The sequence below is a fragment of the Eleginops maclovinus genome, chromosome 2 (genome assembly GCF_036324505.1).
Source record: "Eleginops maclovinus isolate JMC-PN-2008 ecotype Puerto Natales chromosome 2, JC_Emac_rtc_rv5, whole genome shotgun sequence".
In the NCBI taxonomy this organism is placed as follows: Eukaryota; Metazoa; Chordata; class Actinopteri; order Perciformes; family Eleginopidae; genus Eleginops; species Eleginops maclovinus.
The window spans coordinates 1,136,771-1,164,070 of record NC_086350.1 but is presented as its reverse complement, the minus strand read 5'-3'; the positions used below and the strand labels follow the sequence as shown (position 1 = coordinate 1,164,070).

The following is a 27,300-nucleotide window of genomic DNA, read 5'->3' as shown; positions in this document are numbered from 1 at the left end:
TGCTGTAGTTCCTTTATAGCCCAACATTAGCCTCCTTTAGCTTAGCGGTGGTGACGTGAAGTCATGTGACCGTGCTGTAGTTCCTCTATAGCCCAACATTAGCCTCCTTTAGCTTAGCGGTGGTGACGTGAAGTCATGTGACCGTGCTGTAGTTCCTTTATAGCCCAACATTAGCCTCCTTTAGCTTAGCGGTGGTGACGTGAAGTCATGTGACCGTGCTGTAGTTCCTCTATAGCCCAACATTAGCCGCCTTTAGCTTAGCGGTGGAGACGTGAAGTCATGAACTTTAGCTGACTTGAGCTGCAGGAAAAATGTGAAGAAAGTGAGCGTTTGTAAAATAAAGTCTTTAATTGAGATGATTATTGATGTTGAAAATGGCAAAATGAACAAAGTAAAGTTTATATAACAATGTCTTCTGAACATGACATTCAAAGTGTGTCTTCAAACTATCCTACAGCTGCGTCCCTCTAACCTTTCAGGCTCACTGACAGTTATTAAATGTGTGTGTCTTCATCCCTCCTCCTCCTCAGTGTCCAGCGGGCCTCGGTTCGGGGGGAGGGATGCTGTGATTCTCTGCCAGCGGTTCGGAGGCCAGATGATGTGAGAGGCTCGGCCGTGGAGAAGCCCCACTGACACCTGGGAAATAAACAATAACAACAACAACGAATATCAAGGCCGGAGCTGCATGCCAACAAAGACGAGATTCAATAAAAGAAAATAAGAGAACACGTGGAGAAGCGCTGCGTTGTTTTCAGCTCAGTGTCTTAGGGAAGGACTGTAATAAAATAAGTGGAAAATGGTCAAAAAATGTAAGAAAATATCGGAAATGTTGCCAGAAAACTTGTGAGAACTTTCTTCCATTTCACCCTTTCCAAAGTTTTGGCCTCTCAGCAGAGGAAAACTCAAAGTAAAAAGCCTGACTGCACCGAGACGTACACAGAGTGTGGAGATAGAGGGTGTTTGCTTTGGACTCGTTCGGATGAACCCAGCGGCTGAGACGTGGAGCTGATGTGTGAGTGGTGGGAGGCGCGAACACGGCAGGCCACACTCAGAGAGAACATATCACTCAGATGAGGCCTCCTCCGCTGGGGGGATGCGTCCTGAACACCAGCCATCGATTCAGCCGTGTTCCTCCTGGTATGAGTATTTGGTGGTGACATTAAACTGGCAGATGTGACACGACGTTTCCCATCCCATAAAGAGAGAAATATTGCTGCTTCAGACGTGCAGCAGGAAAAAAAGAGATCATGTGACGTCTGTTGGGAGAGATGGAAACTGACGGTCGCTCTTCAGATACACTTTAAAGAGCAATCACACAAACTGGGGGACTGAAGGAGACAGAAAACTTTTATCTGGTAAAGTTTCTCTTAGCACAAAATGTAAAAGGGGGGAATCTGTGCTGGTTATATGATGCAGGTTAAGCTCCTCGACAGAATGTAAAGGAGGTACAGCGAGCACAGCCTTAACAGCAGTGAGATGCTGCTTCTTTTAAACAAAAGTAGAAAATTCTTTAGAAAAATGTATTTAAAATATGTAAAGATTTGGGAAACTTTAAGTAAAAACTGTCTATAAAATATGTGTGTCTGAATTGATGTGCATTCTTTTCCAGGGATCATGCAAACAATGTCCAAAAACATTCTGAAAAAACATTTTGTGTGAGGGTATAAATGCAGTACAGTGGAGTACTTCCTGGTGCAGGATGAGTACTTGTACTTCAGTAAAGGGTGATATTACTCCTCCCTCCTGCTCAGTGTTATCTCTCACTTCTGTTTGCTTCAGTAAATCTTCCTGCAGTCCGGAGGGGATGCAGGTAAAGCCGGCTCAACGTCAAATCAGACAGATAAAGCCCTGACCTATGACACTGACACACACACACACACACACACACACACACACACACACACACACACACACACACACACACACACACACACACACACACACACACACACACACACACACACACACACACACACACACACACACACACACACACACACACACACACACACTTATTTATCTATGGATTTTCTCTAAGCTATTTTCTGTTTTCCGATGTACAAACTGTATTTCCACCAGAGTTTAAGAAGGACAGGAGTGATCGTGAGGCTTTACTTCCCCTCCTCTCTCACTGCCTTCCCTCCCAATCAGACTACAGAAATATCCTGGTGTAAAAGCTCCTGCTGTTTTCTACACAACTTTTCACACGCCAACAACTCTGCTCTTGCTAAGACTCACCCTCTAATATCCGGCTGATTTCTCTCTGAACTTGTTTTGAGAATGATGAATTAAAGAAGAACCTGAACCTGCGGTTTTCTCACTTTTTTAGGATCCAGATATCTTTCGTATGTCCGACAAATCTGTGAAATGTGTTGAATAAATGTCTGAATAATCTAAAAATATGTGGAAATGTTTCCATCCAGAGAAAAATCACTCAATGTGTCAGCGTTGATTGTATTGCCTTAATTATAACAAATTCACTTACAAATCTAGCCCAAAAAGCGCCCTTGAGTGACTAAAACTCACAGAAATTCATAAATGCATGTAGGGTATTTATCGCTGGGTAACCATGCAGCGGTTCTGTATATGTAATGCAGAACCGCTCATGAAGGATAACGTAATCAAACAGTTATTTCTGGGAGGATAAACGGTGTGTTTAGTGTGGATTTAAGTGTGTTTGATTCGTACCGGTCCGAAGCTGTTGCTGTCCAGACTGTGTCCATGATGATCGCCCTCCAGCCAGAAGTGACCGTCAGGAACCCGAACGTACCGGTTCTTGTATCCCAGAGTCCTGAAACGACGAGAGAAAACAGACGATTTAGTTTTTAATCAGGCTTTGGAAACATTAAAGGACTCCTCGAGGCGGTGAAATCTAATAAAGGACAAACAGAGTTTTGGTTTAAAGACGCCTGATTTCCCTTTAGTGGCATTAACGTCCTGAAGCCCCCTCTCCGCTCCCCCGGGGCTCGGTTTCACAATATCAATAACGAGCTGTGAGACAGTTAAGACCTCTCGCTGGAAAGCCTTGAATAGGACTGGAGTTACAAACACAATATTTATTTATGAATGACAACATGCTAACATGTGTACCTGATCATGTTAAGCAGCTAAAAAGAGCAGGAACCGGTAACAGGTAGGTGTTGAACAGGTAAGAGCCAAACTCAGATTCACTCTGGTTTTGAAGATTCTTGTTTTATCTCAATGGATCAATTCTGACAGGATTGAAATTAAAAGAACTCTTTAAAAAATATCTAAAAAGATGTAAAACTTTGGAAAATAATGTGGAAAAATGAGCTGTAAATATGTGCTGTAAATATGAGCTGTAAATATGAGCTGTAAATAATCTCAAATATATTCAGAAAATCAGTTAAAGGGTCATTTACCAGCTGCTCTACCTCAGCATGTGCATCGTGTTTGTGTCCCTCCTGAAACACGCTGCTCCGTGCAAACATGTCCTAAACTGTGCAAAATGTATTATTGTCCTATAGATGTACACAACCTGAAGGTCACATGGTATATTTGACTTGAACCTCCTTGTTATTTTGCCTTTAATATCTACATCCTCTACCAAAAGCAGAGCTGCAGAAATGGAGCTGGAGTTAAAGAACAGATTTAATCTTAGCTTCACTGCGTCTGATAAGAGGAAGATTTATGGGAAGAAATTGCAGTTAAAGTCGTCGTTGATGGCGGATCAAATCTCCGGGACAATTACGGTTTTCATTTCATTATCGTTAATCATCGGGCGGCAGATCAGCGCCGAGGCGTCACTTCCCCTCGCCGCCTTATCGCTCAAACTGAGATCTGATCCGAGGGTTCCGACTGATAACTGTGTGTGTGTGTGTGTGTGTGTGTCTGCTGCTTCAATCAGGTCGTCATGTTTATGAGGAGAAGGTCGATCGCCCTTCATCATCCCCCCGGACGGTTATAGGCCTGTTCCCGCTCTGATTTATCATTAAGCAGAGGAACATTGTGAGTTATAGCCACAGTGACTTTTTAAATGGAAATCCGTCTGCGATTCTCAACGTGTGTGTGTGTGTGTGTGTGTGTGTGTGTGTGTGTGTGTGTGTGTGTGTGTGTGTGTGTGTGTGTGTGTGTGTGTGTGTGAGTGTGTGTGTGTGTGTGTGTGTGTGTGAGGCCTTGGATACATAAATATTGATTTAGCCACCGCAGCTGAATTTACTGACTCACAAAAAAAACAAGCTGGACCTTTAGCAGGATTAATAAAAGAGGGTTAGGGTCTATTTGACACTTTGCTGCGTTTTAAGAGGAAAAACGGTGAAGTCTTTCCAGACCCAAGGACGACCGACTTCACCGTATTCAGGCTTATTATTAACCAGGTCTGATCTGTTGAAAAGAAAATCTCGTACCAGGCTCTTTACTTCTTCCTTAATTCTCCATTTAAAACAGGTGCCAGGTGTTCTGTTCACTCGCCGAGGAGTGACCTTCTGCTCCAATCTGAAGGACTTATATATTTCCTGTATTTACTTAAAAATCCTTGCATGCCTTGAAGCAGAATCTTAAAATAAGTTTGAGAAATGCTCTTCTTAATATTTGTTGATCCGGCACAGAGAAAATGTACATCTTAGTCAACATTAGCCTCCTTTAGCTTAGCGGTGGAAACGTGAAGTCATGTGACCGTGCTGTAGTTCCTTTATAGCCCAACATTAGCCTCCTTTAGCTTAGCGGTGGAGACGTGAAGTCATGTGACCGTGCTGTAGTTCCTTTATAGCCCAACATTAGCCTCCTTTAGCTTAGCGGTGGAGACGTGAAGTCATGTGACCGTGCTGTAGTTCCTTTATAGCCCGACATTAGCCGCCTTTAGCTTAGCGGTGGTGACGTGAAGTCATGTGACCGTGCTGTAGTTCCTTTATAGCCCAACATTAGCCTCCTTTAGCTTAGCGGTGTAGACGTGAAGTCATGTGACCGTGCTGTAGTTCCTTTATAGCCCAACATTAGCCTCCTTTAGCTTAGCGGTGGAAACGTGAAGTCATGTGACCGTGCTGTAGTTCCTTTATAGCCCAACATTAGCCGCCTTTAGCTTAGCGGTGGTGACGTGAAGTCATGTGACCGTGCTGTAGTTCCTTTATAGCCCAACATTAGCCTCCTTTAGCTTAGCGGTGGAGACGTGAAGTCATGTGACCGTGCTGTAGTTCCTTTATAGCCCAACATTAGCCTCCTTTAGCTTAGCGGTGGAGACGTGAAGTCATGTGACCGTGCTGTAGTTCCTTTATAGCCCGACATTAGCCGCCTTTAGCTTAGCGGTGGTGACGTGAAGTCATGTGACCGTGCTGTAGTTCCTTTATAGCCCAACATTAGCCTCCTTTAGCTTAGCGGTGTAGACGTGAAGTCATGTGACCGTGCTGTAGTTCCTTTATAGCCCAACATTAGCCGCCTTTAGCTTAGCGGTGGAGACGTGAAGTCATGTGACCGTGCTGTAGTTCCTTTATAGCCCAACATTAGCCTCCTTTAGCTTAGCGGTGGTGACGTGAAGTCATGTGACCGTGCTGTAGTTCCTTTATAGCCCAACATTAGCCTCCTTTAGCTTAGCGGTGGAGACGTGAAGTCATGTGACCGTGCTGTAGTTCCTTTATAGCCCAACATTAGCCTCCTTTAGCTTAGCGGTGGAGACGTGAAGTCATGTGACCGTGCTGTAGTTCCTTTATAGCCCAACATTAGCCTCCTTTAGCTTAGCGGTGGTGACGTGAAGTCATGTGACCGTGCTGTAGTTCCTTTATAGAACCAACATTAGCCTCCTTTAGCTTAGCGGTGGAGACGTGAAGTCATGTGACCGTGCTGTAGTTCCTTTATAGCCCAACATTAGCCGCCTTTAGCTTAGCGGTGGAGACGCAGACTGTATTTCTAATGTGTTTTTGTCAGATGTCCGTTCTTCACTACTTCACCTTGTATTTAGTTGTCTCTGCAGGTGCATTTCCTATCTATAAGCCCAACCAGAGTAAGTGCTACTGTATTAGCTTCACTCAGTAGTAAATGCTACCTACAGAAGATGCATTTTTATTTAGATTTCATTGTTTTCTTCAAAGATGCTCTGGAAGCTTCTCCCCTGTGAGGTTGAGTCTCCCTTCCCTCAGAGTGTTTTAGTGTCTTTGTGTCATCTCTTTGTTAAAGCAGGAGTGACTGTTCGCGTCTCCTCCTGCCGAACCGGGATCTGCTTAATAGCTCTACAGACAAATAAACGTTATTTACGAGTGACCATTAGCTCAATGCAGCTCCTCCTGCGCCGCGCCACAGCTCACACTCCCACTCAATTTCCTCTGGAGATTTACGCGAGTGTTTGGATCTGAATCTGTAAAACAATCGTCTCCAGGCAGGCAGACGGGCTCCAGGTATTAGAAGGTGATTCCGCCTCAGACAACAGAGACTGACAGCCAGCAAACCAGTTAACTATGCATCCCTGTCCCCAGCTGGCAACACACACCTGACTCTCATGGGGTCTCATGATCCTGTAGACACTAGGTCTGGTGTCCTGCCCCCTCCTCTGCAGGGTCCCACTGTGGAGATACCCCCAGACAACATTAGATTAAACTCAGGTTGAGCATTGTGGTTGCTTTCCTGCACTCAACATACTTAGAGCTCACCGTTCTTTGGCTGAATAGAAAACAGTAGGGATTTCTATGTGAAGCAACCTCCCCAGGGATAGGGACCAAGCAGTGAGGAAACAGGACACAAAGGCTCTGAGGGGGTTTTTATTTACCCAAAAATCCCAAACAAACATCATAAACCAAGGATCTCTCATAGGCCTATAACAGGGGTCAACAGAACATACCAGTGATGAATATAACAGGTGTAAATGAAACAAACGGAGCTGCTAAATAACAAACAAGGACATAGAGGCCTGTGTAGAGGCCGGGTCAAACCAAACAGAAACCCAGGGGGGGATTCACAGCAGGAACGGACACCGACAAAACCATAAACCCCCCTTTCACATCGAAGCAGGTGGTTTGCCCCAATTGGCTTTTTGCAGTATTTATCCTCAGAGGAGGAGGAAGAGGAGGAGGAGGAAGAGGAAGAACGAGGAGGAGGAGGAGGAGGAACAGGAAGGAAGAGGAGGAGGAGGAGGAAGGAGGAGAAGGAAGAGGAAGAACAAGGAGGAGGAGGAGGAACAGGAAGGAAGAGGAGGAGGAAGAGGAAGAACAAGGAGGAGGAGGAGGAACAGGAAGGAAGAGGAGGAGGAAGAGGAAGAACGAGGAGGAGGAGGAGGAACAGGAAGGAAGAGGTGGAGGAAGAGGAAGAACAACGAGGAGGAAGAGGAAAAAGGAGGAGGAACAGGAAGAAAGAGGAGGAGGAAGAGGAAGAACAACGAGGAGGAGGAGGAGGAGGAAGAGGAGGAGGAGGAAGCTGTTTCATTAGCTGTTGGCGCCGCTGCTAGGTGGCAGCCTGTTGCAGCTCCCTGTGTTTATTGATGTAGTGTGATTTTGAGGCTGTGGTGGAGAGGAGCACTGAACAGACTGCTGTCCATCACGGATAACCCCCCCACCCTCTCCACCTGCAGCTGGACAGACAGCGGAGCGCCTTCTCCAACAGACTGCTCCAGCTCCGCTATCACAAGGACAGGTTCAGGAGAACCTTCCTGCCCTCTGCAGTAACTCTGTACTATAACTCCCCTCTGGCTGCAGGACTCTCTGCTCCACAGCCTCTCTGTGACCTGGACTGAACGTGCACTCCTTCACACTGAACATTTACATTATCTTATTGTTGTTGCCTTTTTGTTCATTTGTGTATTTCATATTTATTTGTTTCTGTTTCTTTTTGTATTTCGCTGCTGCTACGGAAAAAAAATTCAATTTTGGAATAAATAAAGTACTTCTGATTCTGAGGAGGACGGAGGAGGACGGAGGAGGACGGAGATTAAGAAATCACTCCCTTATCGTCTTGAAAGTGAGATACAGAGAACAGTCTGTGTCAGGATGACCTCAGCCGTCTGCACATTAAACTCTCTAAATACATCTGATCGCTTCAGAGACCAGGTCCCAGAGTGTAACACACACACACACACACACACACACACACACACACACACACACACACACACACACACGCACACACACACACACACACACAATGGGGAGAAAACTTGATCTGCTTTGGTTAGCAAATGCGCTAATTTGCAAAAGTGCAGCAAGCGCTAACAACCCCGAGCACATCCAAACATGGCACTGCTATGGAGAAGTTAATGTTCTTTGCACGATGGCCCACACCAAAGGCCTCGCTTTGACTTCTGACACAATCTCTATTTACGGCACAGGAAGTGCATCATCTAGTGTGCAACCAAAACAGGAAGTGGATAGCGCTTTGGTTGTGCTAGCTATCCCTCGTTGGTAGATAGCATCAGTAAGTTCTTCTCAGCGGCAGAAATGGCTGATGGTGGAAAACCAAATGCAGTGTTTCCTGTGCAGTAGTGCCCACTCTTTTCCTAGCTAGCTCCAACATGCGCTAAAAGTTCCCAATATAAGCTAATTTGCATAGTGGCAATCATGCATCATTAGCATTAAGCTAAACGTTTGTGTTGTTGCAGCAAGGTAAAGACATTACTCTGAGCAGCATTGGGAATATTTTACATTTAGCTTTTTCCTTGACCCTCTGAGTCCAAGTGTGTTGATCTGTCTCTGCTCCCTTGGTAGAAATGAAGTCGCCAAGAGGATCTGAAGAAAGGCTTTATGTTGTGATAAAGTGGAAAAGATGGCTCCTGTCTTTATGGCTTTCAGGAACATGGAAGGAGTTTGTGAGTTTGAGACGATCATACAAGATGCTATCTGCCACTCTGACAGTTTCAGGCCACCCAGCATGGCAACTACTCTGACAGTTTTCTGTTTGATTTCCTTTAATGTCTGTGTTTCAGAGCCTGGCTGCACCCAATTTGTTTCCAGTTTGGAGATACACATGAACATGAAAGCAGACTTCAGCTCGACTTTGTCCTGAAACACCTGCTGCTCTCAGCACTTTGACATGTTTGTTTCATGGAGCTTTGCACCAAAAATCCTCCCTGTTATTTGTTCACCAACGTGGCAAACCCGACACACTGTGCCACTTAAATCTGCTTTTGACAACAATGGGAGCCTGTTTGTTCAGCCATGCAGAGGAACAGCAGTTATTATTGGGACAGGGCACGCTTCAGGTACACTGCAGTAAGTCACCTCAAACAGAACATCTGAAGACAGGGAACAAATTTCCGTTTGCTGTTGCTTGTACCAGAAAAGTCTCAGCAGCAGCCATGACTCCCACTCAAGTGTCCTGGAGGCTGTACTGGCTTTCTGAACCACTAAGCTACTGGAGTATTAATGTAAGACGACACTCCTTCAACAGCTGAAGAGATTTGAAGTCTACCAGGCTGTAGTTCCTTCATAGCCCAACATTAGCCGCCTTTAGCTTAGCGGTGGTGATAAATAAGAAGACTAAACTTCACCAAAAAGAGCATTTTTGAGCTATTTTAAAGTTGCACTGTGTCAAATGTCCATTATAAATCATTGAGACATATTGTAGTTGCTCCAGTTTAGCCAAAACCCAACAAATTGACATTTTGTTCTCATGATATTGTGTTGAAATCTCAAGAGCTTTTTTATAATGAAATCCCAAAATAACGGCATTAACCAGAACAATATCTAGGCTTTCTGTACTAAACATGTTCTATGACTGAAATATGTAAAGGTCTTGCTTAAAGCATACGGATCCTTTCTGGTGTGTAAAGTGAAGAGTTAAACATATCAGCGATGAAATGCTCTCCTCTGTGTGTCTGTCAGGAACCGAGCAGTGATTGGCTCTTGCCACCAGGTGATGCCGGTTAATCTGATTAGAGATCAGCGCGATGGAGAGAACCTCTTCACTGCAGACGGATGCGATTAGATGAGCGACAGCTGTGTTTTCCCTCAGCACCCTCAGGAAGCCTTGACTTTAACACAATATAAAGTTAGTATTAGAGGGATCAGTTCCTCTGACGGCGTTAATTAGACATCTGTTAATGGTCCTACCTGATGAAGTCTCCCTCCAGGCCGATCACACGCTTGATGATCTTCTGCTGGGGATTCTTGGGCGACCTGAGGACACAAATTATAAATATATAAGCACCCAACTTTAAAAACAGCCAAATTAAAAACCATACAGGCGTGATGGGAGCTGCAAGGGGAAGGTGTCTGTACATCCAGATCTAGTTCAAGATGTCTGCAAAAGATTAAAGATTCAACGATTGCGTTCTGGTCTGATGTCTGAGTGCACCTTCAGAAACTCTCAGGTTGATTAGAGTGTCTGATTCAAACCCAAAATGTATATCGGAAATTCAGAAATTAAGGTTGTTTATCTAAGCACCAGAAAATGATCCAACGAAGACAATACAGTTTAATACATGCCAATTATTCATATGTCATACGGTCACATGACTTCACCACCGCTAAGCTAAAGGAGGCTAATGTTGGGCTATAAAGGAACTACAGCACGGTCACATGACTTCACCTCACCACCGCTAAGCTAAAGGAGGCTAATGTTGGGCTATGAAGGAACTACAGCACGGTCACATGACTTCACCACCGCTAAGCTAAAGGAGGCTAATGTTGGGCTATAAAGGAACTACAGCACGTTCACATGACTCCACGTCACCACCGCTAAGCTAAAGGAGGCTAATGTTGGGCTATGAAGGAACTACAGCACGGTCACATGACTTCACCACCGCTAAGCTAAAGGAGGCTAATGTTGGGCTATAAAGGAACTACAGCACGGTCACATGACTTCCCTTCACCACCGCTAAGCTAAAGGAGGCTAATGTTGGGCTATAAAGGAACTACAGCACGGTCACATGACTTCACGTCTCCACCGCTAAGCTAAAGGAGGCTAATGTTGGGCTATAAAGGAACTACAGCACGGTCACATGACTTCACATGCAACAGTTTTAGTTTTCAAAACTATTCAGATTTTTGTTTAGATTTTTCTACCAATCAAGAGCTTCGTCAGTGACCTCCAGCCAGGCTTCATCTCTCTCCTCCCCATGTGCTCATTCTTCATCTCCCTTTTATTTCTCCTCTTCCTCTCTCCTCATCCTCTCCTCCTCGTTGCCGAGGGGATACAGGGGGATCGTGACGGACTGATTGACAGCTTGCTAAGCCAATCGGATTCACCCACAGCTGCAGAGCTCAACACTTATTGGCCGGTCTCTGGGGAGCTGGTACGTATCAGTGTGTGTGTGTGTGTGTGTGTGTGTGTGTAATAGAGTGATGGATGATCTCCTCTCCAACAGCGGAGGAAAGGCAGGATGGAGGAACGACAAACACAACCTATCATTCACTCTCAGTGTCTCTCCCTCCTCTACTTTTAATTCTCTCTCTCTCTCTCTCCCTCCCTCCCTCCCTCCTTCACTCTAATCCTCTCTCTCTCTCCCCCTGTCTCTCTCTCTTCACCGGTGTCTCTCTGCCTCCCCCTTCTTTCTGTCGCTGTTCAGAGGCAGAGAGAGGAGACGTCGGTGCTTGGAGATACTCGAGGAAAACAGGAAAATATCTGCTGCTGGATGTTAACATGCAGCGCTGCACGCCTTAAACTAAACACACACTCAAACACACACACACACACACACACACACACACACACACTTTGTGTTGCTGCAGCCATGCCAGGAATACCTGCTGAATATCTGCTGCATGGGACGTGATGGATTCTACTGGTGAGTGTTTCATGGCTGTCTGACTTTGTGTGTGTGTGTGTGTGTGTGTGTGTGTGTGTGTGTGTGTGTGTGTGTGTGTGTGTGTGTGTGTGTGTTAGGAGGACTGCGGTAGTCCTTGAGCTGTGTCGGCTCAGCCTGCGGTTCTGACAGCTGAGAGGAATAAGAAAGCAGTGCTGGCTGAGAGGATGTTTTTGGTAATGGTCTGATCAGGACATGTAGCTCCGCTAGCTCGGGTATTTTTATTCTCAAATATTTAGTTGGAGAGGTGTTTGAGTCTCGTCAGCGTCACTCCACAGGTTCATCCCCTGGAGTCAGAGAAAGGCAGACCTGATGAAGCAGTATGTTTTCCCCCGGTTGTGTGTGTGTGTGTGTGTGTGTGTGTGTGTGTGTGTGTGTGTGTGTGTGTGTGTGTGTGTGTTTCATAAAACTCAGGGACATGCGACAAAGGTTTCAATCACATTATCATGCTACGTGTTCCCTCAGGAAGCGCTAACGAGGTGACAGCGTGCGAGCTTCAGGTTGCAGGCAGACGGAGACGAGCCAACACCAGTCGGTTTAGATGTGCAGGTCACAGGATTGGCTGCAGGGCGACACCACCGCCTGCCTAATTTACCAGAACCTCCCCCCCTCCCTCGCTCCCCCCTTCGCTCATAATTAACAGCAGTGCACTAAACGCGTCTCTAATATTGAAATCCCACCCCGGCTAAACGGGGGTCAAGTAAGAGGGGAGGGAGCGTCTCTCCTCCTCACAACAACATGCAGCTTGTCCTCTCAGCGAGTCACATCATCACATGATCTGAGCGCCTAACACTCTGTTAACTTGTATTTCCAGTTTGATGAGATTGAAACAAAGAAAGGATCGATTTGTAGACCGTTTATAGCAAGTTCGATTTGTAACTGGATAAGGACTGGAGGGTTTAATGGTGGGAAAGGTTAGAGAATGCATGGGTACGATTGGTTGGCTGTTTCCTTTCTTCTACACAGATTGGTGGGACTGTTCGGGGTTCAGAAGGTTATCCACTTGTGGCTCTGTTCCTACAATTTGAGATCGATTTCAATTGTGTTTTGACTTTCTTTATAATTTCATTAAATAAAACAAAAGACAAACTTGCTTTTGAACCTTTCATTAGTTTCTCTATTAAAACCAACACCACACAGTTCTCCAGAGAGACGTCACTCCCATCGCGACCCACAGAGCTAATTAATTACCTCTCTATACTCAGTAACTCACGCAGAGCTGATAATGCTTCACCATGTTAGCGCCTGTCCTTAAAACAAAAGGTGTGTTGCTTTATGAGTAGAACAAAGTTTGTTGTTTCTAATCGTGGCTTTGTTAGTCTCCTGCTGGCTTCAAGTCTTTCTGTTCTTTGAAAGTCACAGAGCATTGTGAAACCTCAAGTATTTTATGTTAAACTGAAGTTATTGTACTACAAAACACTCTGGATGGCGTTCACTTGGCCTGCAGCGAGAACCGTCAGGAGTTTTGTCGCTATCCTTCATCCGGATTCATCCTTTAACTCCACATAAAACACATCTCAAGGACTGCCTTCTTTTATCCCCCTAACAATGCAAACATCTGGTATATCCGACTGCAAAACTAGTCCATGCATGTGTTAAACCAAGGCTGGATTAATGTGCTTCCTAATCATCAGGGAGTACCAGAAACTCTCCTTGGTCTGATCCAAAATGCTGCAACAAGAGCAGTTCAGTTAACTCCTGTATTAGCTGCTCTGAACTGGCTCCCTCTAAACTACAGTTCCCAGAATGCAGCAGGGTTGTTAGTGGTTCCTAGAGTCTCTCTTTAGAGCGTTCAGCTATGAAGCTCCTCTTCTGTGCAACAAGCGCCCAGTTAGTGTTCGGGCTGCAGAAACCGTCCCCTTTTGAGAGCAGGCTGAAGACTCTCCCCGGTGATGGAGCTTATGGTTAGGGCCGGCTCAGGCTTAACCTGAACCTCCTCCTGGGTCATTTAGTGATGTACGTTCACATCTTCATCTCGTTCTTTGGATTGTGTAGCTGTGACTTCATTAACCTGTCAGTTATGCTGATGATATGCACAGCCTGAGACAAATGTATTCTGGGTTTTTAATTGATCTCCTTACACGACGGTAAGCACAGACGCATCAGGAATAACATGGATCATACCGTACCCCGAGTACACTAACAAGTACACTAACAAGTACACTCACAAGTACACTAGCAAGTACTCTCACAAGTACTCTCACAAGTACCCTCACAAGTACACATTTTGTGGTCCCTGCACTTTAGTTGAGTAATTTTAAATTTAGCAACTCGATCTTTTCTACTTCACTGCATGTTACAGATTTAACCCAACAGCACGAAGCAGTCCTCTGATAATCTGCTGACATGAGAGGACTTTTAAAGTAGAGACGCTACATACTGATATACACCTGAACATCAGCAGGAGAGGACTCTTTAAAGTAGAGACGCTACATACTGACATACACCTGAACATCAGCAGGAGAGGACTCTTTAAAGTAGAGACGCTACATACTGACATACACCTGAACATCAGCAGGAGAGGACTCTTTAAAGTAGAGACACTACATACTGATATACACCTGAACATCAGCAGGAGAGGACTCTTTAAAGTAGAGACGCTACATACTGACATACACCTGAACATCAGCAGGAGAGGACTCTTTAAAGTAGAGACGCTACATACTGATATACACCTGAACATCAGCAGGAGAGGACTCTTTAAAGTAGAGACTCTACATACTGATATACACCTGAACATCAGCAGGAGAGGACTCTTTAAAGTAGAGACTCTACATACTGATATACACCTGAACATCAGCAGAGAGGACTCTTTAAAGTAGAGACACTACATACTGATATACACCTGAACATCAGCAGGAGAGGACTCTTTAAAGTAGAGACTCTACACACTGATATACACCTGAACATCAGCAGGAGAGGACTCTTTAAAGTAGAGACACTACATACTGATATACACCTGAACATCAGCAGGAGAGGACTCTTTAAAGTAGAGACTCTACATACTGATATACACCTGAACATCAGCAGGAGAGGACTCTTTAAAGTAGAGACTCTACATACTGATATACACCTGAACATCAGCAGGAGAGGACTCTTTAAAGTAGAGACTCTACATACTGATATACACCTGAACATCAGCAGGAGAGGACTCTTTAAAGTAGAGACTCTACATACTGATATACACCTGAACATCAGCAGGAGAGGACTCTTTAAAGTAGAGACTCTACATACTGATATACACCTGAACATCAGCAGGAGAGGACTCTTTAAAGTAGAGACTCTACATACTGATATACACCTGAACATCAGCAGGAGAGGACTCTTTAAAGTAGAGACTCTACATACTGATATACACCTGAACATCAGCAGGAGAGGACTCTTTAAAGTAGAGACTCTACATACTGATATACACCTGAACATCAGCAGGAGAGGACTCTTTAAAGTAGAGACTCTACATACTGATATACACCTGAACATCAGCAGGAGAGGACTCTTTAAAGTAGAGACACCTGAACATCAGCAGGAGAGGACTCTTTAAAGTAGAGACACTACATACTGATATACACCTGAACATCAGCAGGAGAGGACTCTTTAAAGTAGAGACACCTGAACATCAGCAGGAGAGGACTCTTTAAAGTAGAGACACTACATACTGATATACACCTGAACATCAGCAGGAGAGGACTCTTTAAAGTAGAGACACCTGAACATCAGCAGGAGAGGACTCTTTAAAGTAGAGACACTACATACTGATATACACCTGAACATCAGCAGGAGAGGACTCTTTAAAGTAGAGACACCTGAACATCAGCAGGAGAGGACTCTTTAAAGTAGAGACGCTACTCAGCAATATTTCCTCTGTTTCTTCATTGGATGCTTGAGGGAACATTTCTTGAAAAACACTGTGTAATAAACGTTGATAGGAAAACCTTTGTCACATACATTATGATTAATGCTTGGTTTGATATTATTATGAGTGCTCAGAAATGGATTTAGACCCAAACTATAAACAGTTTCTCTGCATGGTGTGACTTTATCTCAACATCAATATGATGGATAACACTCAACAACACTTGCAGTGTTAATCCACTTTAATCCGTTTTAAGAGCTCTTTTTAAATATTCTGCTGTTTGATTTTAATTTCTTTAGACTCTAAAATTCAATTCAAAGCCAGACTGATGCTTTTGTTGAATGTTTCAAAGGCTAGAGGCAGAAATAGAGACACTGCAGAAGAAACACGATAACAGAATCACCTAAATCCTCCTGCAATAATCAAACATCAGCAAAAAAACAACTTGGTTTCCAGTCTGACTCACATAAAGACATTTAGACTCAAAATGTGACCGTGCTGTAGTTCCTTTATAGCCCAACATTAGCCTCCTTTAGCTTAGCGGTGGTGACGTGAAGTCATGTGACCGTGCTGTAGTTCTTTTATAGCCCAACATTAGCCTCCTTTAGCTTAGCGGTGGTGACGTGAAGTCATGTGACCGTGCTGTAGTTCCTTTATAGCCAAACATTAGCCTCCTTTAGCTTAGCGGTGGTGACGTGAAGTCATGTGACCGTGCTGTACTTCCTTTATAGCCCAACATTAGCCTCCTTTAGCTTAGCGGTGGAGACGTGAAGTCATGTGACCGTGCTGTAGTTCCTTTATAGCCCAACATTAGCCTCCTTTAGCTTAGCGGTGGAGAGGTGAAGTCATGTGACCGTGCTGTAGTTCCTTTATAGCCCAACATTAGTATATCTAAATACTTTCAAATTAAAGTATAATTTCTGACAGTGGCTAAAAAGCAAGCTCCGTATGTCAGAGTGGGTATAAAACACACTGAACACACAGGTGACTCAAGATCTTAACATATATAAAGTGACACACACAGAGAGGTCCAGCTGTTAAACTGTGTGTGTGTTCTGTAAGTGTGTGTGAATGTAATTAACATTATCTTGGCTGCAGATTAACGAGCACCTCGTGGGATGTGGAGGCTAAGTCTGAATGCTAACGCTGCGATTCTAACAAGGAGTGAGTATGTGTGTGTGTGTGGGGGGGGGGGGGCTCACATGGAAGCGGTTTAATGGCAAATCAATGGAGGATTGAGGAAGGATTTAGTGAGGAAACGTTGATTTTATCTCCATGTTTTAGTGACATTGTCTTTCCTGTTTCATGCTAACGACACACAGGGAAATCAATCAGAGAGGCAGGAAGTGATTTCTGCTGCTAACTACAGCTGTTAATGATCGTGCTCCATGGATTGATTTCATGTAATATGTTTGTATTGATCCAAAGAGGAAAAGCTAATCCCTCTTGTCACGTTTTATAATTAATAACCGTTTATAGCTAGTTTTTTTTACCCCTTTTATTGACAGACTTCACTGCACTACCCTCACTCACTACTGAGGTAATGTTCACCTTTAGGCAGAACTTCACTTTCATCTAAATCAGAGGGTTGGTTGACAATAACTAAGTACATGTGATCACATACTGAATTCAAGATACTGGAGTATTTCCAATCCCTGCATCTTCAAACTATTCAGAGGCCTTTTTACTCCACTGGTTAGCCGGTTAGCAAGCCGAGTTAAACATACAGTTATGAATGAAGGATGAATACCTAAAGAGTATCTCTAAAACACACCGTATACACTCACTGACCACGATAATTGATACACCTGTTGAACTGTTCGTTAGCACTAATATCAGTTCAGCAGGGGCTCAGTCAGTAGGGGCTTGGAGTGGGAATCGTAGGATCGCCGGTTCAAGTCCCCGAACAGACTTGAAATATGGAAAGTGGACTGCTACTTGGAGAGGTCCCAGTTCACCTCCTAGGCCCTGCTGTGGTGCCCTTGAACAAGGCACCGGACACCTCCAATCCCCCCTCCCCATTGCTCCCCGGGCGCTGCACGATAGCTGCCCACTGCTCCTAGCACTAGGATGGGTTAAATGCAGAGGACCAATTTCACTGTGTGTGCTCTGCTGTGTGCATGTGTGTCACAATAAAGAGGGTTTCATCCTCCGATTCTATATCTAGTCAGCCAATCACAGAGCAGCAACTCAAAGCATTTAGGCACATGGTGAAGAGACAGAGGGGAGTTCAGACAGAGCCTCAGAACGGGGAGGAGAGTGTTTCAGACACTGCTGATCTACTGGGATTTTCACCCACAACCATCTCTGGTGTTTACAGACTGGTCCAGGTCTCTGGGTGACCTGTGGATGCCAGAGGTCAGAGGACAGCAGACAGACTAGAGATGATGGAAGGCAACAATAACTCAAATAACCACAACCAAGGTGTGCAGGAGACCCTCTCTGAACCACAACACGTGCAAACCTGAAGCACATGGGGCTCCTCAGTGAGCAGATGGACCGTAAACACAGATTATTTCTGTCAATATCTACTAAAGTCTTTAACTCAGAAGCAGACCAGACAAACAGAGAGATGCAGAAACAAAGAGCGCAGATGGAGGACGGACTCACAACAGGCTGGAGTTTAAATCCAGATTTCATCCGGTCCCAGGACGACATGTTTATTCACTTCATTAGATTATGACCAAGTGGTTTTCATATGAGGAACCACAGCCGTGTGGAGAATACAGTGAGGGTACTATATCAGAAAAATAAGCGAACAAAAAATATGTAAATACAAATTCTAATTTAATCAAAAAAGTGAATTAAATACAAATAAAAAATATATAAGAATTTATTTAAAAACTGAAGAAATACAAATTATAAATATTTGTATTTTCAGAATTAATTACACTACAATATATAACCCTGCAAGTGTGTATAGATATGTATTTTACAATATATACTTTATAAGGGTATAATTATCATGTAATACAATATTATTTATTATCCACTTTATAGAGTTATCTTAACCTCTGACTTCTCAGCTGCGTTCCTGTGTTTACTTCTGGAACACTCTTATTGGCTAGTGCTCCAACACATTGTACGTGATTGGCTAAGGGGCGGGACATCTGTAAGTTGTTGACCAATCACAACAGAGCTAACCAATCAGAGCAGACATTTTCCAATTTGTGTTCCTTAGTCCAAGGTGGAGGCACGCAACAACGATTTTCTTCAACAGTTTTAAGGTGAAAAGTTTTAATTGCGGCGCTAAGTTTGGGTTAAATATTTGCATGTATGCAAACATATTATATCAAGTGAAGTCACTCCTGCTGCAGATATCAAGGAGCAAAACTACTTCTCCTGTAGGGGGTTATGTTCACCCTGAGTTCATGCAGAAGTACATAATTGTGTGTGTGTGTGTGTGTGTGTGTGTGTGTGCGTGCGTGCGTGCGTGCGTGCGTGCGTGCGTGCAGAGATGAAATGCTTTGACGTCACCCCTCGCTTTATTCTTCTCGGGGTGAGTCATGCTGAGTTTAATAAATATATATGTTGGAATGAGCAGAGATTACAGTCGAGTTTGGAACTGAGCGACTTCTCTGAGCTGGAAATATGGGATATTTCAAACGCCCCGCCCCCTAGCCTATCACGTACTATGTGTTGGAGCGCTAGCCAATAGGAGCGCGGTTGTTACATAGTGATGTCATTATGTAACTCTATTGAAAGAATACAGGAAATCTAGTCCATGCAGCTTCTCAAGACGAGCAGCTCTAGCTTTAGGGGACAGAACCGCACGGTGCGGCGCGCACTTCAAGAGGTGGAAACTTCATTTGCTTTATTTAGTTTCATTTTAAACTTCTTCTTGTATTTTCCACTCCACCACATTTATTTCACAGGTGTATTTTCTAGGTATAAATTCAAATGTTCTCCCACAAAACTTGAAAGTGGTGCAGACTAAACCCTAAACATCGTATTAAGGAAACTTGAACCAGGACGGCGTTAACGGAACATTCATTCCTTTTTGCTCAGACGTGAAGATTTGGTGTTTCTGCTTTGAAATATTTATGAGAACCTGTTATTTAACCTTCCTGTTGTCCTCGGGTCCCAAATGTTTGGATGTCAGGATAAAGGTTTATTTTATGTATGGAAAATATCACGTTGTTCAATTTCTTAGCATCTGGGGTCAATTCAGTAAAATAATCCAACATTTATCCTTTTTATCTCAGATCAGAGGTTTGACTTTGTGTAAATGAGGTCTATTTACCATACTTTTTAAAAGGAAGAGTAAAACTTGTGGTAGGAAGTAGGAATAAAGTGGCCTTCACACAGATTTGGTAGATAGGAAGACAACCCAAGGGCTGAGTACCACTACAGTTGTAGTACTTTGACTTTAAATGGGGTGTTTTTATCGTGTGGTTGAAGCACTTTAATTCTTGTACAGGATCTGAATACTGCAAACGTCTGGAGGACTGTTCATTTGCCTGATATGTATTTATATGTCCTCGGTTAGTCGTCTGATCTCCGGTGTTCTCTGTGAATCCCTCAGTGAAAGTGACAGCCTGAATGTGAGCTGTGGTGCAGAGTGACGGGCGCTGTGGATCGGGGGCTCTGAATAAAACATGGTGCAGGGGGACCGCTTTCTGAGACGTCTGCCACATTAGGAGGCAGCGCCCTCTCCACCTCTCCGCTGCAGAAACACATTCATATTTTACATTTGGGCAGCTTTTAATACTCAGCACTTAAAGAAGCGCTCGGGCTCGCCGTCCTGCTCTCCGGTCTCTCTGCAGGTCCCATGGTGCATTACTAAACACTCCCATCAACAACCAGAGGATCTATCTGGGCAGAGCGGGGGGGAGTTAATCCCTTCAGGTCACATGGGGAGAGTAAAAAGCTGATTTATAAATCCAGTTGGGTCACGGACTTTTCTCCATAAAAGGAGGAACCACCATATTTGTAATAACAGGCTCTGACTTTAGAACAGTTATTAATATTTGGTTGAATGCTCGATGCTGATTGGTCAACTGGGACTCCCTGCGGTCGGACAGTGCTCGTTACAGACCACCAGAGACCAGCGCTTTGTAACGCACCTGTGATTGGTCAATTATAGATGTGTCGTTGGACGAGAATAAATATCTTCTTCTTTCACATAAATTATCATGTCAAATATCAGAAAATAGTCAAATAATGTTCCTCAAAGTCAAGCTGATGTGTTGGAATGTCAAAGACTTCCATAGTCATTTGATTTAAATCTATCGTTCTGTAGCTCGACTACTTCAATAATCAGGCTCTGTTTGACTCTTCTTTGCAGACTGTTCTTATACTGGTTGAGAACGGTCATGCCTCACAATTTCATTTAAACTTTACCGCTTCAGTCAAGAGTCTGGTCATTTATGCTTGGGTACCGAATGAAATGAGACCCTAACCCTAACCCTTAAAACATGTTCAAACTAATCTTAGTTTCTAAAAAAGCATATTGACATAACCAGCTTGAAATAGACCCTCCATATCTCCCCTAATTATCAGCAATCTGAGGCTCCTGTGTGAAGGGATGAGCTGCCAACCACATAAAGTAGACCCTCAGCGCTGTAATCAAGACTAATTGATTTAACTAACTTATAACTTAACTTGTGAGGCCATATACCTCTCCTATAGTGAGGGGCCCAGACCTCTGTATGTGTTTCTGTACGTGGCCCTCAGTGAACACAGCTTGGACCCCCCCCCCCCCTGCTCGAGAGAAACTCCTCATAAAAGCTCGAAAGTGTATTTTACACAGATGGATAAAAGACGGGGGAGTCGTGCGTGTTAATATTTGTTAGACTCAATAAAGAGTGTTTATTTGGTACTTTGAGAAAGAAGGATGGGGGGAATAAAGTGAGCAAGTATCTCTTTCAGTTGGTAAACATGTACACACACACACACACACACACACACACACACACACACACACACACACACACACACACACACACACACACACGCACCAACACGCTTACATTATGCATGAAGTGTCAGAGCTCATGCTCATCCTGCTGCGGCGCACTTTCCCCAACAGCTTCATCTACTGCCGTACACTCCGGCGGTGGCTTCTGCACTCAAGGTCACAAATTAATCAGGACGTCAATCTGTGGCGTCGACATGGCAGAGCGTCACCTGTACCGGCAACATCCATTCAGCGCCTCATGAATTATGCAAAGAGCAGCCGGGACGAGAACCCGCGGCGAGCTCGGATATTTCTGGTGGATGTGCAAAACTCCTGGAGGTTGTGAGCATCAGCTGCCTGTTGTTGTTGTTGTTGTTGTTGTTGTTGTGTGGGTGGTGTGAAGCGTGCACAGGTGCATTGTTCACAGAACAAGAGAGAGGATGGAGCTCTGGTAATTACAATGCGGGGGAAAACATGGGGGCTTCAATCAACATCATTTCAGAGCTCCTTTTCTAGGACGCTTTTATTGTGAAAAACATCAGGCTGTTCTTTCGCCCTTCAGCCTTTTTATACCTGTCGAATAATATACCAAAGGTCAGGTAAATCATACCTTACGATTCAGACGGTGCGAGGAAAGCCATAAAATCAAATGAGGCTGGAAAGGCTTAATAAGTCTCAATATTCCTAAATGTCAACATGCCTATGTAGCTCTCAGTCACGCTGTTACACCGCTCTCTTTTCTCTGCTGTCTCCACAGATGGAAAGTGACACCGGAGACAGCGACGGAGGATAATCATGATGGAAGGCGGAGTGATTCGTCCGGAGCCACAGCATCGCTCAAACCCTCTGCAGCACAGCGACGCTCCCTGAAGGACACGTCGACCTTGACAGATCACAAACTGAAAGGTTGCCTCTCCTTCGCCAGAAACTGGAAGACGACGGGCCAAGAGCTCCGGGGACGGGGCGTCAGCAGAAATACTCTTTGTCTCGCTGCAGGAACAAATGAGCCTTTATTTGTGAAGTTAAAATTGCTAACAGCTGACTCCGCAAGGGCCAATTACCGACTGAAGGGAACACAGGGGCCAAGATGAAGGAGACAGCGTTTGTGGCTTGTTTGCTGGCGGAGCTGTCTTTTTTTCTGGCCTCTGCGGGGGCCGCTCATTGCCCGGCACTGTGTCGATGTGAGACACGACCCTGGTTCTCACCCAGCTCTGTTTACACCGAGGCTGCCACGGTGGACTGTAATGACTTGGGCCTCTCTGAGCTGCCGGAGAGACTCCCCTCAGAAACACAGGTGCTGCTGCTGCAGACAAACAACATCGTTAACGTGGAGAAAACTTTGGATTACTTGGCCAACATCACGGAAATCGACTTGTCTCAGAATAACATTTCCTCGGTGAGCGATGTTTGTCTGGGCTCCCTCCCCCGGCTGCTGTCGCTCCACATGGAGGAGAATTGGATTCAGGAGCTTTCTGACAGCTGCCTCTCCACCTGGCCCAATCTCCAGGAGTTTTACATCAACCACAACCTGATTTTCTCCATCACTCCCGGAGCCTTCCAGGGCCTGAGCCGGCTGCTGAGGCTCCATCTCAACTCCAATCGCCTGACGAGCGTAGACAGCCGGTGGTTCCAGCATCTCCCCCACCTGGAGATATTGATGCTGGGAGAGAACCCCATCATCCAGCTGTCAGACATGAACTTCAAACCCCTGGCGAACCTCCGCAGCCTGGTGCTTGCCAAGATGAATCTGACTGAAATGCCTGATGACGCTCTGGTTGGTCTCGAGAATTTGGAGAGCATCTCTTTCTTTGACAATCTGCTCAATCGAGTCCCCAGAGCGGCACTGATGAGAGTCAAGAACTTAAAGTTTCTGGATTTAAATAAAAACCCGATCGAGAGGATCCAAAGAGGCGACTTCATGGACATGATGCACCTCAAGGAGCTCGGGATCAACAGCATGCCCGAGCTCGTGTCCATCGACAGTTTCGCGCTGAACAACCTACCAGAGCTGACGAAGATCGAGGCCACCAACAATCGCAGGCTGTCCTACATTCACCCAAGGGCCTTCCACAAGCTCCCCAGGCTGGAGACCCTGATGCTGAACAGCAACGCTCTGAGCGCGATCCATCACGGCACCGTGGACTCCCTGCCGAACCTGCGGGAGGTCAGTCTGCACAGCAACCCCATCCGCTGCGACTGCGTCATCCGCTGGGTCAACATGAACCGGACCACCGTTCGGTTCATGGAGCCCGACTCCCTGTTCTGCGCGGAGCCTCCGGAGTACCAAGGCCAGCACGTCCGGCAGGTGCATTTCAGGGAGATGACGGAGATCTGCCTTCCTCTGATCTCTCCGGGGAGCATCCCGGATCGGGTGGAAGTCGGTAAAGGGAGGTCCGTGTCGCTGCACTGCCGGGCGTTTGGAGAACCGGAGCCTGAGATCTTCTGGGTGACGCCTTCGGGTGACAGGGTCCTGCCCGGGAGTGTGTCCGATAAGTACTACATGCACCCCGAGGGAACCTTTGACCTGTACGGTGCCACGGAGCAGGAAGCCGGCTCGTACACCTGCATCGCCCACAACCTCGTCGGGGCAGACCTCAAGTCTGTGATGGTGTCGGTGGACGGATACATTACCCAGCCTTCGAATCAACCGGTACACGTCCATATCGCATCAGTCCAGTCTCATTCTGTCAGGGTTTCCTGGGAGAGCACGGGGGGGTTGGTATCACAACTAAAATGGTCCCTTTTAGCCGACGTCAGCAGCAGCGGTTCGGTGCCGTTCACAGCCAGGCTTCCTGCGGATGTCAGAGAGTACCGCATCAGACAGCTGAAGCCTTCCACGTCTTACCGGGTCTGTGTTGAGGTCCAGCCCGGGTACAGCAGGGACTGTGTCAACGTGACCACAAAGGAGGCAGCGTTCCCGGGGAGGAAGACGGAGAACTGGGACGCTCTGGTGATGGCTTCCTGTGCCGTGTTCTTCATCGTGGTTGCCGTGGCTTGCTCCGTGATCTATACGTCTCTGTACAGCCAAATGTTTTACAGGAAACTGATAGCAGACCCGGATGAAACGCTGCTGATTCCCAGCACTCATTCCTCCTCCTCCTCTTTCCTGGAATTCGGTGCGTCCGGGATCAAAGTGAGGGCCACTGTAATAGACTTACCGGACATGTAAGAAACGTCCTCGTCTGTAGAAGCACTTTGGGATAACCAAGAGGGATTGACGCGGGACAATGTCATTGATGAGGCTCTCTTTCAGGACTTATGATGGGACACTTTGCAATGGAGGAAATTCATACATATTTACATAAATGGCTGAAAAGCAGAGACTGTTTTGTATTCCAACTTGTGTCATTATAAGAAGAGTGATCCGGCGGATATCTTGACTTTAATCTACACGCCTGCTGGTCCTTCCTGCAGTGCAACCAGAGCAAAGCACAGCAGAGGAACCTTTCTGTCTGAAGTGCTGTGTGCAGACGGCCTTTATGTCTGCTTTTTCTTTGCTGTGTTTCATTAAACGGTGCCAACAAGCAAAGGTAGTTTATAACGGCAGAAGAAAAAAAAACAACCTTGTTAGTCTAATGTACAATTAATCCGAGTATCATGTAAACAGTTTTATGAACAAATACATTTTTCATTAAACCTGTGTGGTGTCTGATACCTGCACTCTGTTCTCGTTAAATGTGGACGCGCCGTATGACATCACGCGCCTTTTGAAGCATGTGCAATGCCACGGAAAACAAACGGGTTACTTTGAGATGCAAAACACTCTTTGTATGAATGAGGCTCATAAATCTCACCCCAATCAAAGGCAGCGGAGCTGTGAGGTCCGCTTTAGACAAACTTGCAGAACCGCCAACACTGTTAGGGAAAGGCAACGCAATCTCAAAGTGTGTGTGTGTGTGTGTGTGTGTGTGTGTGTGTGTGTAAAGAGCGAGGACATCACCGGCATTGACTTTGAATTGCATTATTTTCCCTTTCATTAAAAAATCCAATATGGATTCCCAACACCGGCCCGAGCGAGGTGATGAATCGGCGTCACGCGCAAACTGATGGGAGGCATTCATCAGCGAGACTCAGTCATACATCAAGCGGGCTTCAGCGGCGCGGACAGGCCTTTTAGAGCGCGGCCATTCGTCACCGCCACAGCAGCTAAGATATGACCCATTAGAGGCAGGTAGTGAGTAGGTCAGCAGGAACGTGGCGCCCGAGCCATCCTCTCCCCGGTGTGACCCTGCAGAGACACCGCCACCACTGAGGCAGGAACAGCTCAGCAACTATCGGCTCGTTTGTGAAGCTCCTCCAGAAGGGGAGGGGGTGACAAATGGACCACAGAAACCAGGAAAAAGTAGTTTAAGTCCCGAAAAGGACAGAGGGCCGGTGATGCTGTGCGAGAGGGATCCTCAGAGCAGGGATGTTCACCCTCTTTTTGGAGCCACCGTACACCGACCACCAGGAAAAGTTACTGAAGGACTAACACAGCAAATATATTCAGACCTTTACGAACTCTACACTGAACAAGAAAACCTGAACTCTCATCTAGAAACGTCTTTGTTCCAGATCATCTCAGAATTCTTACTTTTCCCCGAAAAGTCAGACATTTTTTATCAAAATTTCAAAACTTTGACTTTTCTACAATTTCTGACACATTTCCAAAAAGTCTAGAATTTGTGTAAAAACTCAGAATTCTGAAAACCTTGAAAAATTCTGACTTTTGAGATTCTTTGAAAAAAGTCAGAAATTTCAGCTTTTTTCAGAAAACAACACACAGGGATTTAAGCCTCTGCAGACCATTAACATGCACTAACACTTACAGATCTACAGGAGAGGAACACCACAGAGAGGAACAGGGCCTCTTTAAGACCTGCTGGTCACATATTCAGACCTTTACGAACTCTACACTGAACAAGAAAACCTGAACTCTCATCTAGAAACGTCTTTGTTCCAGACCATCTCAGAATTCCAAGATTTTCCTGAAAAGTCTCACATTTTTTTTTCAAAAAGTTCCCGTTTTGTGTAAAATGTCAGAATTCTCCTTAGCTTTGAGAGCTCTCTCTTCAGAATCAGAACACCTCGATTCCACACGTCCCTCGAGGGGAAAGTAACATCAAAGCAAACTAAAGAGCCACAAATAAAAGCATGCATGAGATATTAAAGATAAGGAGTTACACAACTATTAAAGAAATACACATCCAGCGCCAGCAACACAGCATGTGTACAGTAATGTGAGCCAGGTGGAGTATCAAAGGTGGAAGCAAACAGTATATTGCACGGTTACTGATGTATTACAGAAAGCTGTCTGACTAGGAGACGTTAACCAGTTAGCATAGTCATTATGAAGCAGGTATTTATAGTATATTTTTCATAAAGTTCCCTATTTCTCTTTTTTCTAATTCAAAAACTCTGTGTTCCTGTTCTGAAGAGACACGTGTTTCATGAGATGACGTTTGCCTCGGACCACGGCACTGTTGGGTTTCATTTTCAGCAACTAGAACGTTTTTTTTTGGGACCAATTAAGTGAAATGAGACATTTTCCCACGGCACACCTGACCGTCTCTCACTGAGGAGAGGGTGGTGGGTATTTGTGCGAGCAGCTGCGTGACAACGGGAGGATTATATAAAGGCGATGACGGGTCGCTTCAGTGGGTTTTTATTTCCTCACCTGTGCTGCTGGGTTCAACTCTGCTTCACTCCCGCCGAGCGACTCATACGTCGACGTGTAATCCTCAGAGCAGTCCCGAGTAAAAATAGGAGCACCTCATTTGCTGTCAAAAATATGATCCAATACTCAACCAAACAACGGAAATAAAGTCTCCTCCAGGTGAGTAATGGCTCACTGCTGAAGGGGGGGGGTTCTAGTTTTTCACACTATCTGGC

At 45.2% G+C, this 27,300-nt stretch overlaps 2 protein-coding genes across 4 annotated transcripts in view; one reads left to right on the top strand and one right to left on the bottom strand.

Moving 5' to 3' along the window:
- Positions 1 to 329: 329 nt before the first annotated feature.
- The window catches only part of immp2l (inner mitochondrial membrane peptidase subunit 2), an 82,584-nt gene continuing 55,613 nt past the window's right edge, over positions 330 to 27,300 (bottom strand). For 2 of the 3 annotated variants that reach the window (XM_063898396.1, XM_063898404.1), the window contains exons 4-6: positions 9,984 to 10,049; positions 2,689 to 2,791; positions 330 to 636 (exon numbers count right to left, since the gene is read on the bottom strand). In XM_063898396.1, coding sequence (XP_063754466.1) covers positions 511 to 636; positions 2,689 to 2,791; positions 9,984 to 10,049 — 295 coding nt within the window. In that variant the 3' untranslated portion in view covers positions 330 to 510. The remainder of the gene's footprint in view (positions 637 to 2,688; positions 2,792 to 9,983; positions 10,050 to 27,300) is intronic. The other variant, XM_063898413.1, reaches the window with a different exon arrangement.
- Positions 11,454 to 25,016, top strand: lrrn3a (leucine rich repeat neuronal 3a). The gene is made up of 2 exons (XM_063898393.1): positions 11,454 to 11,659; positions 22,187 to 25,016. Exon 2 carries the CDS (start codon positions 22,517 to 22,519, stop codon positions 24,596 to 24,598), a length of 2,082 nt encoding a protein of 693 aa, XP_063754463.1. The 5' UTR covers positions 11,454 to 11,659; positions 22,187 to 22,516; the 3' UTR covers positions 24,599 to 25,016.

What these genes read in the sequence shown, in the direction of transcription:
- lrrn3a (XM_063898393.1), top strand. Translation starts at nt 22,517, where the DNA reads ATGAAGGAGACAGCGTTTGTGGCTTGTTTGCTGGCGGAGCTGTCTTTT.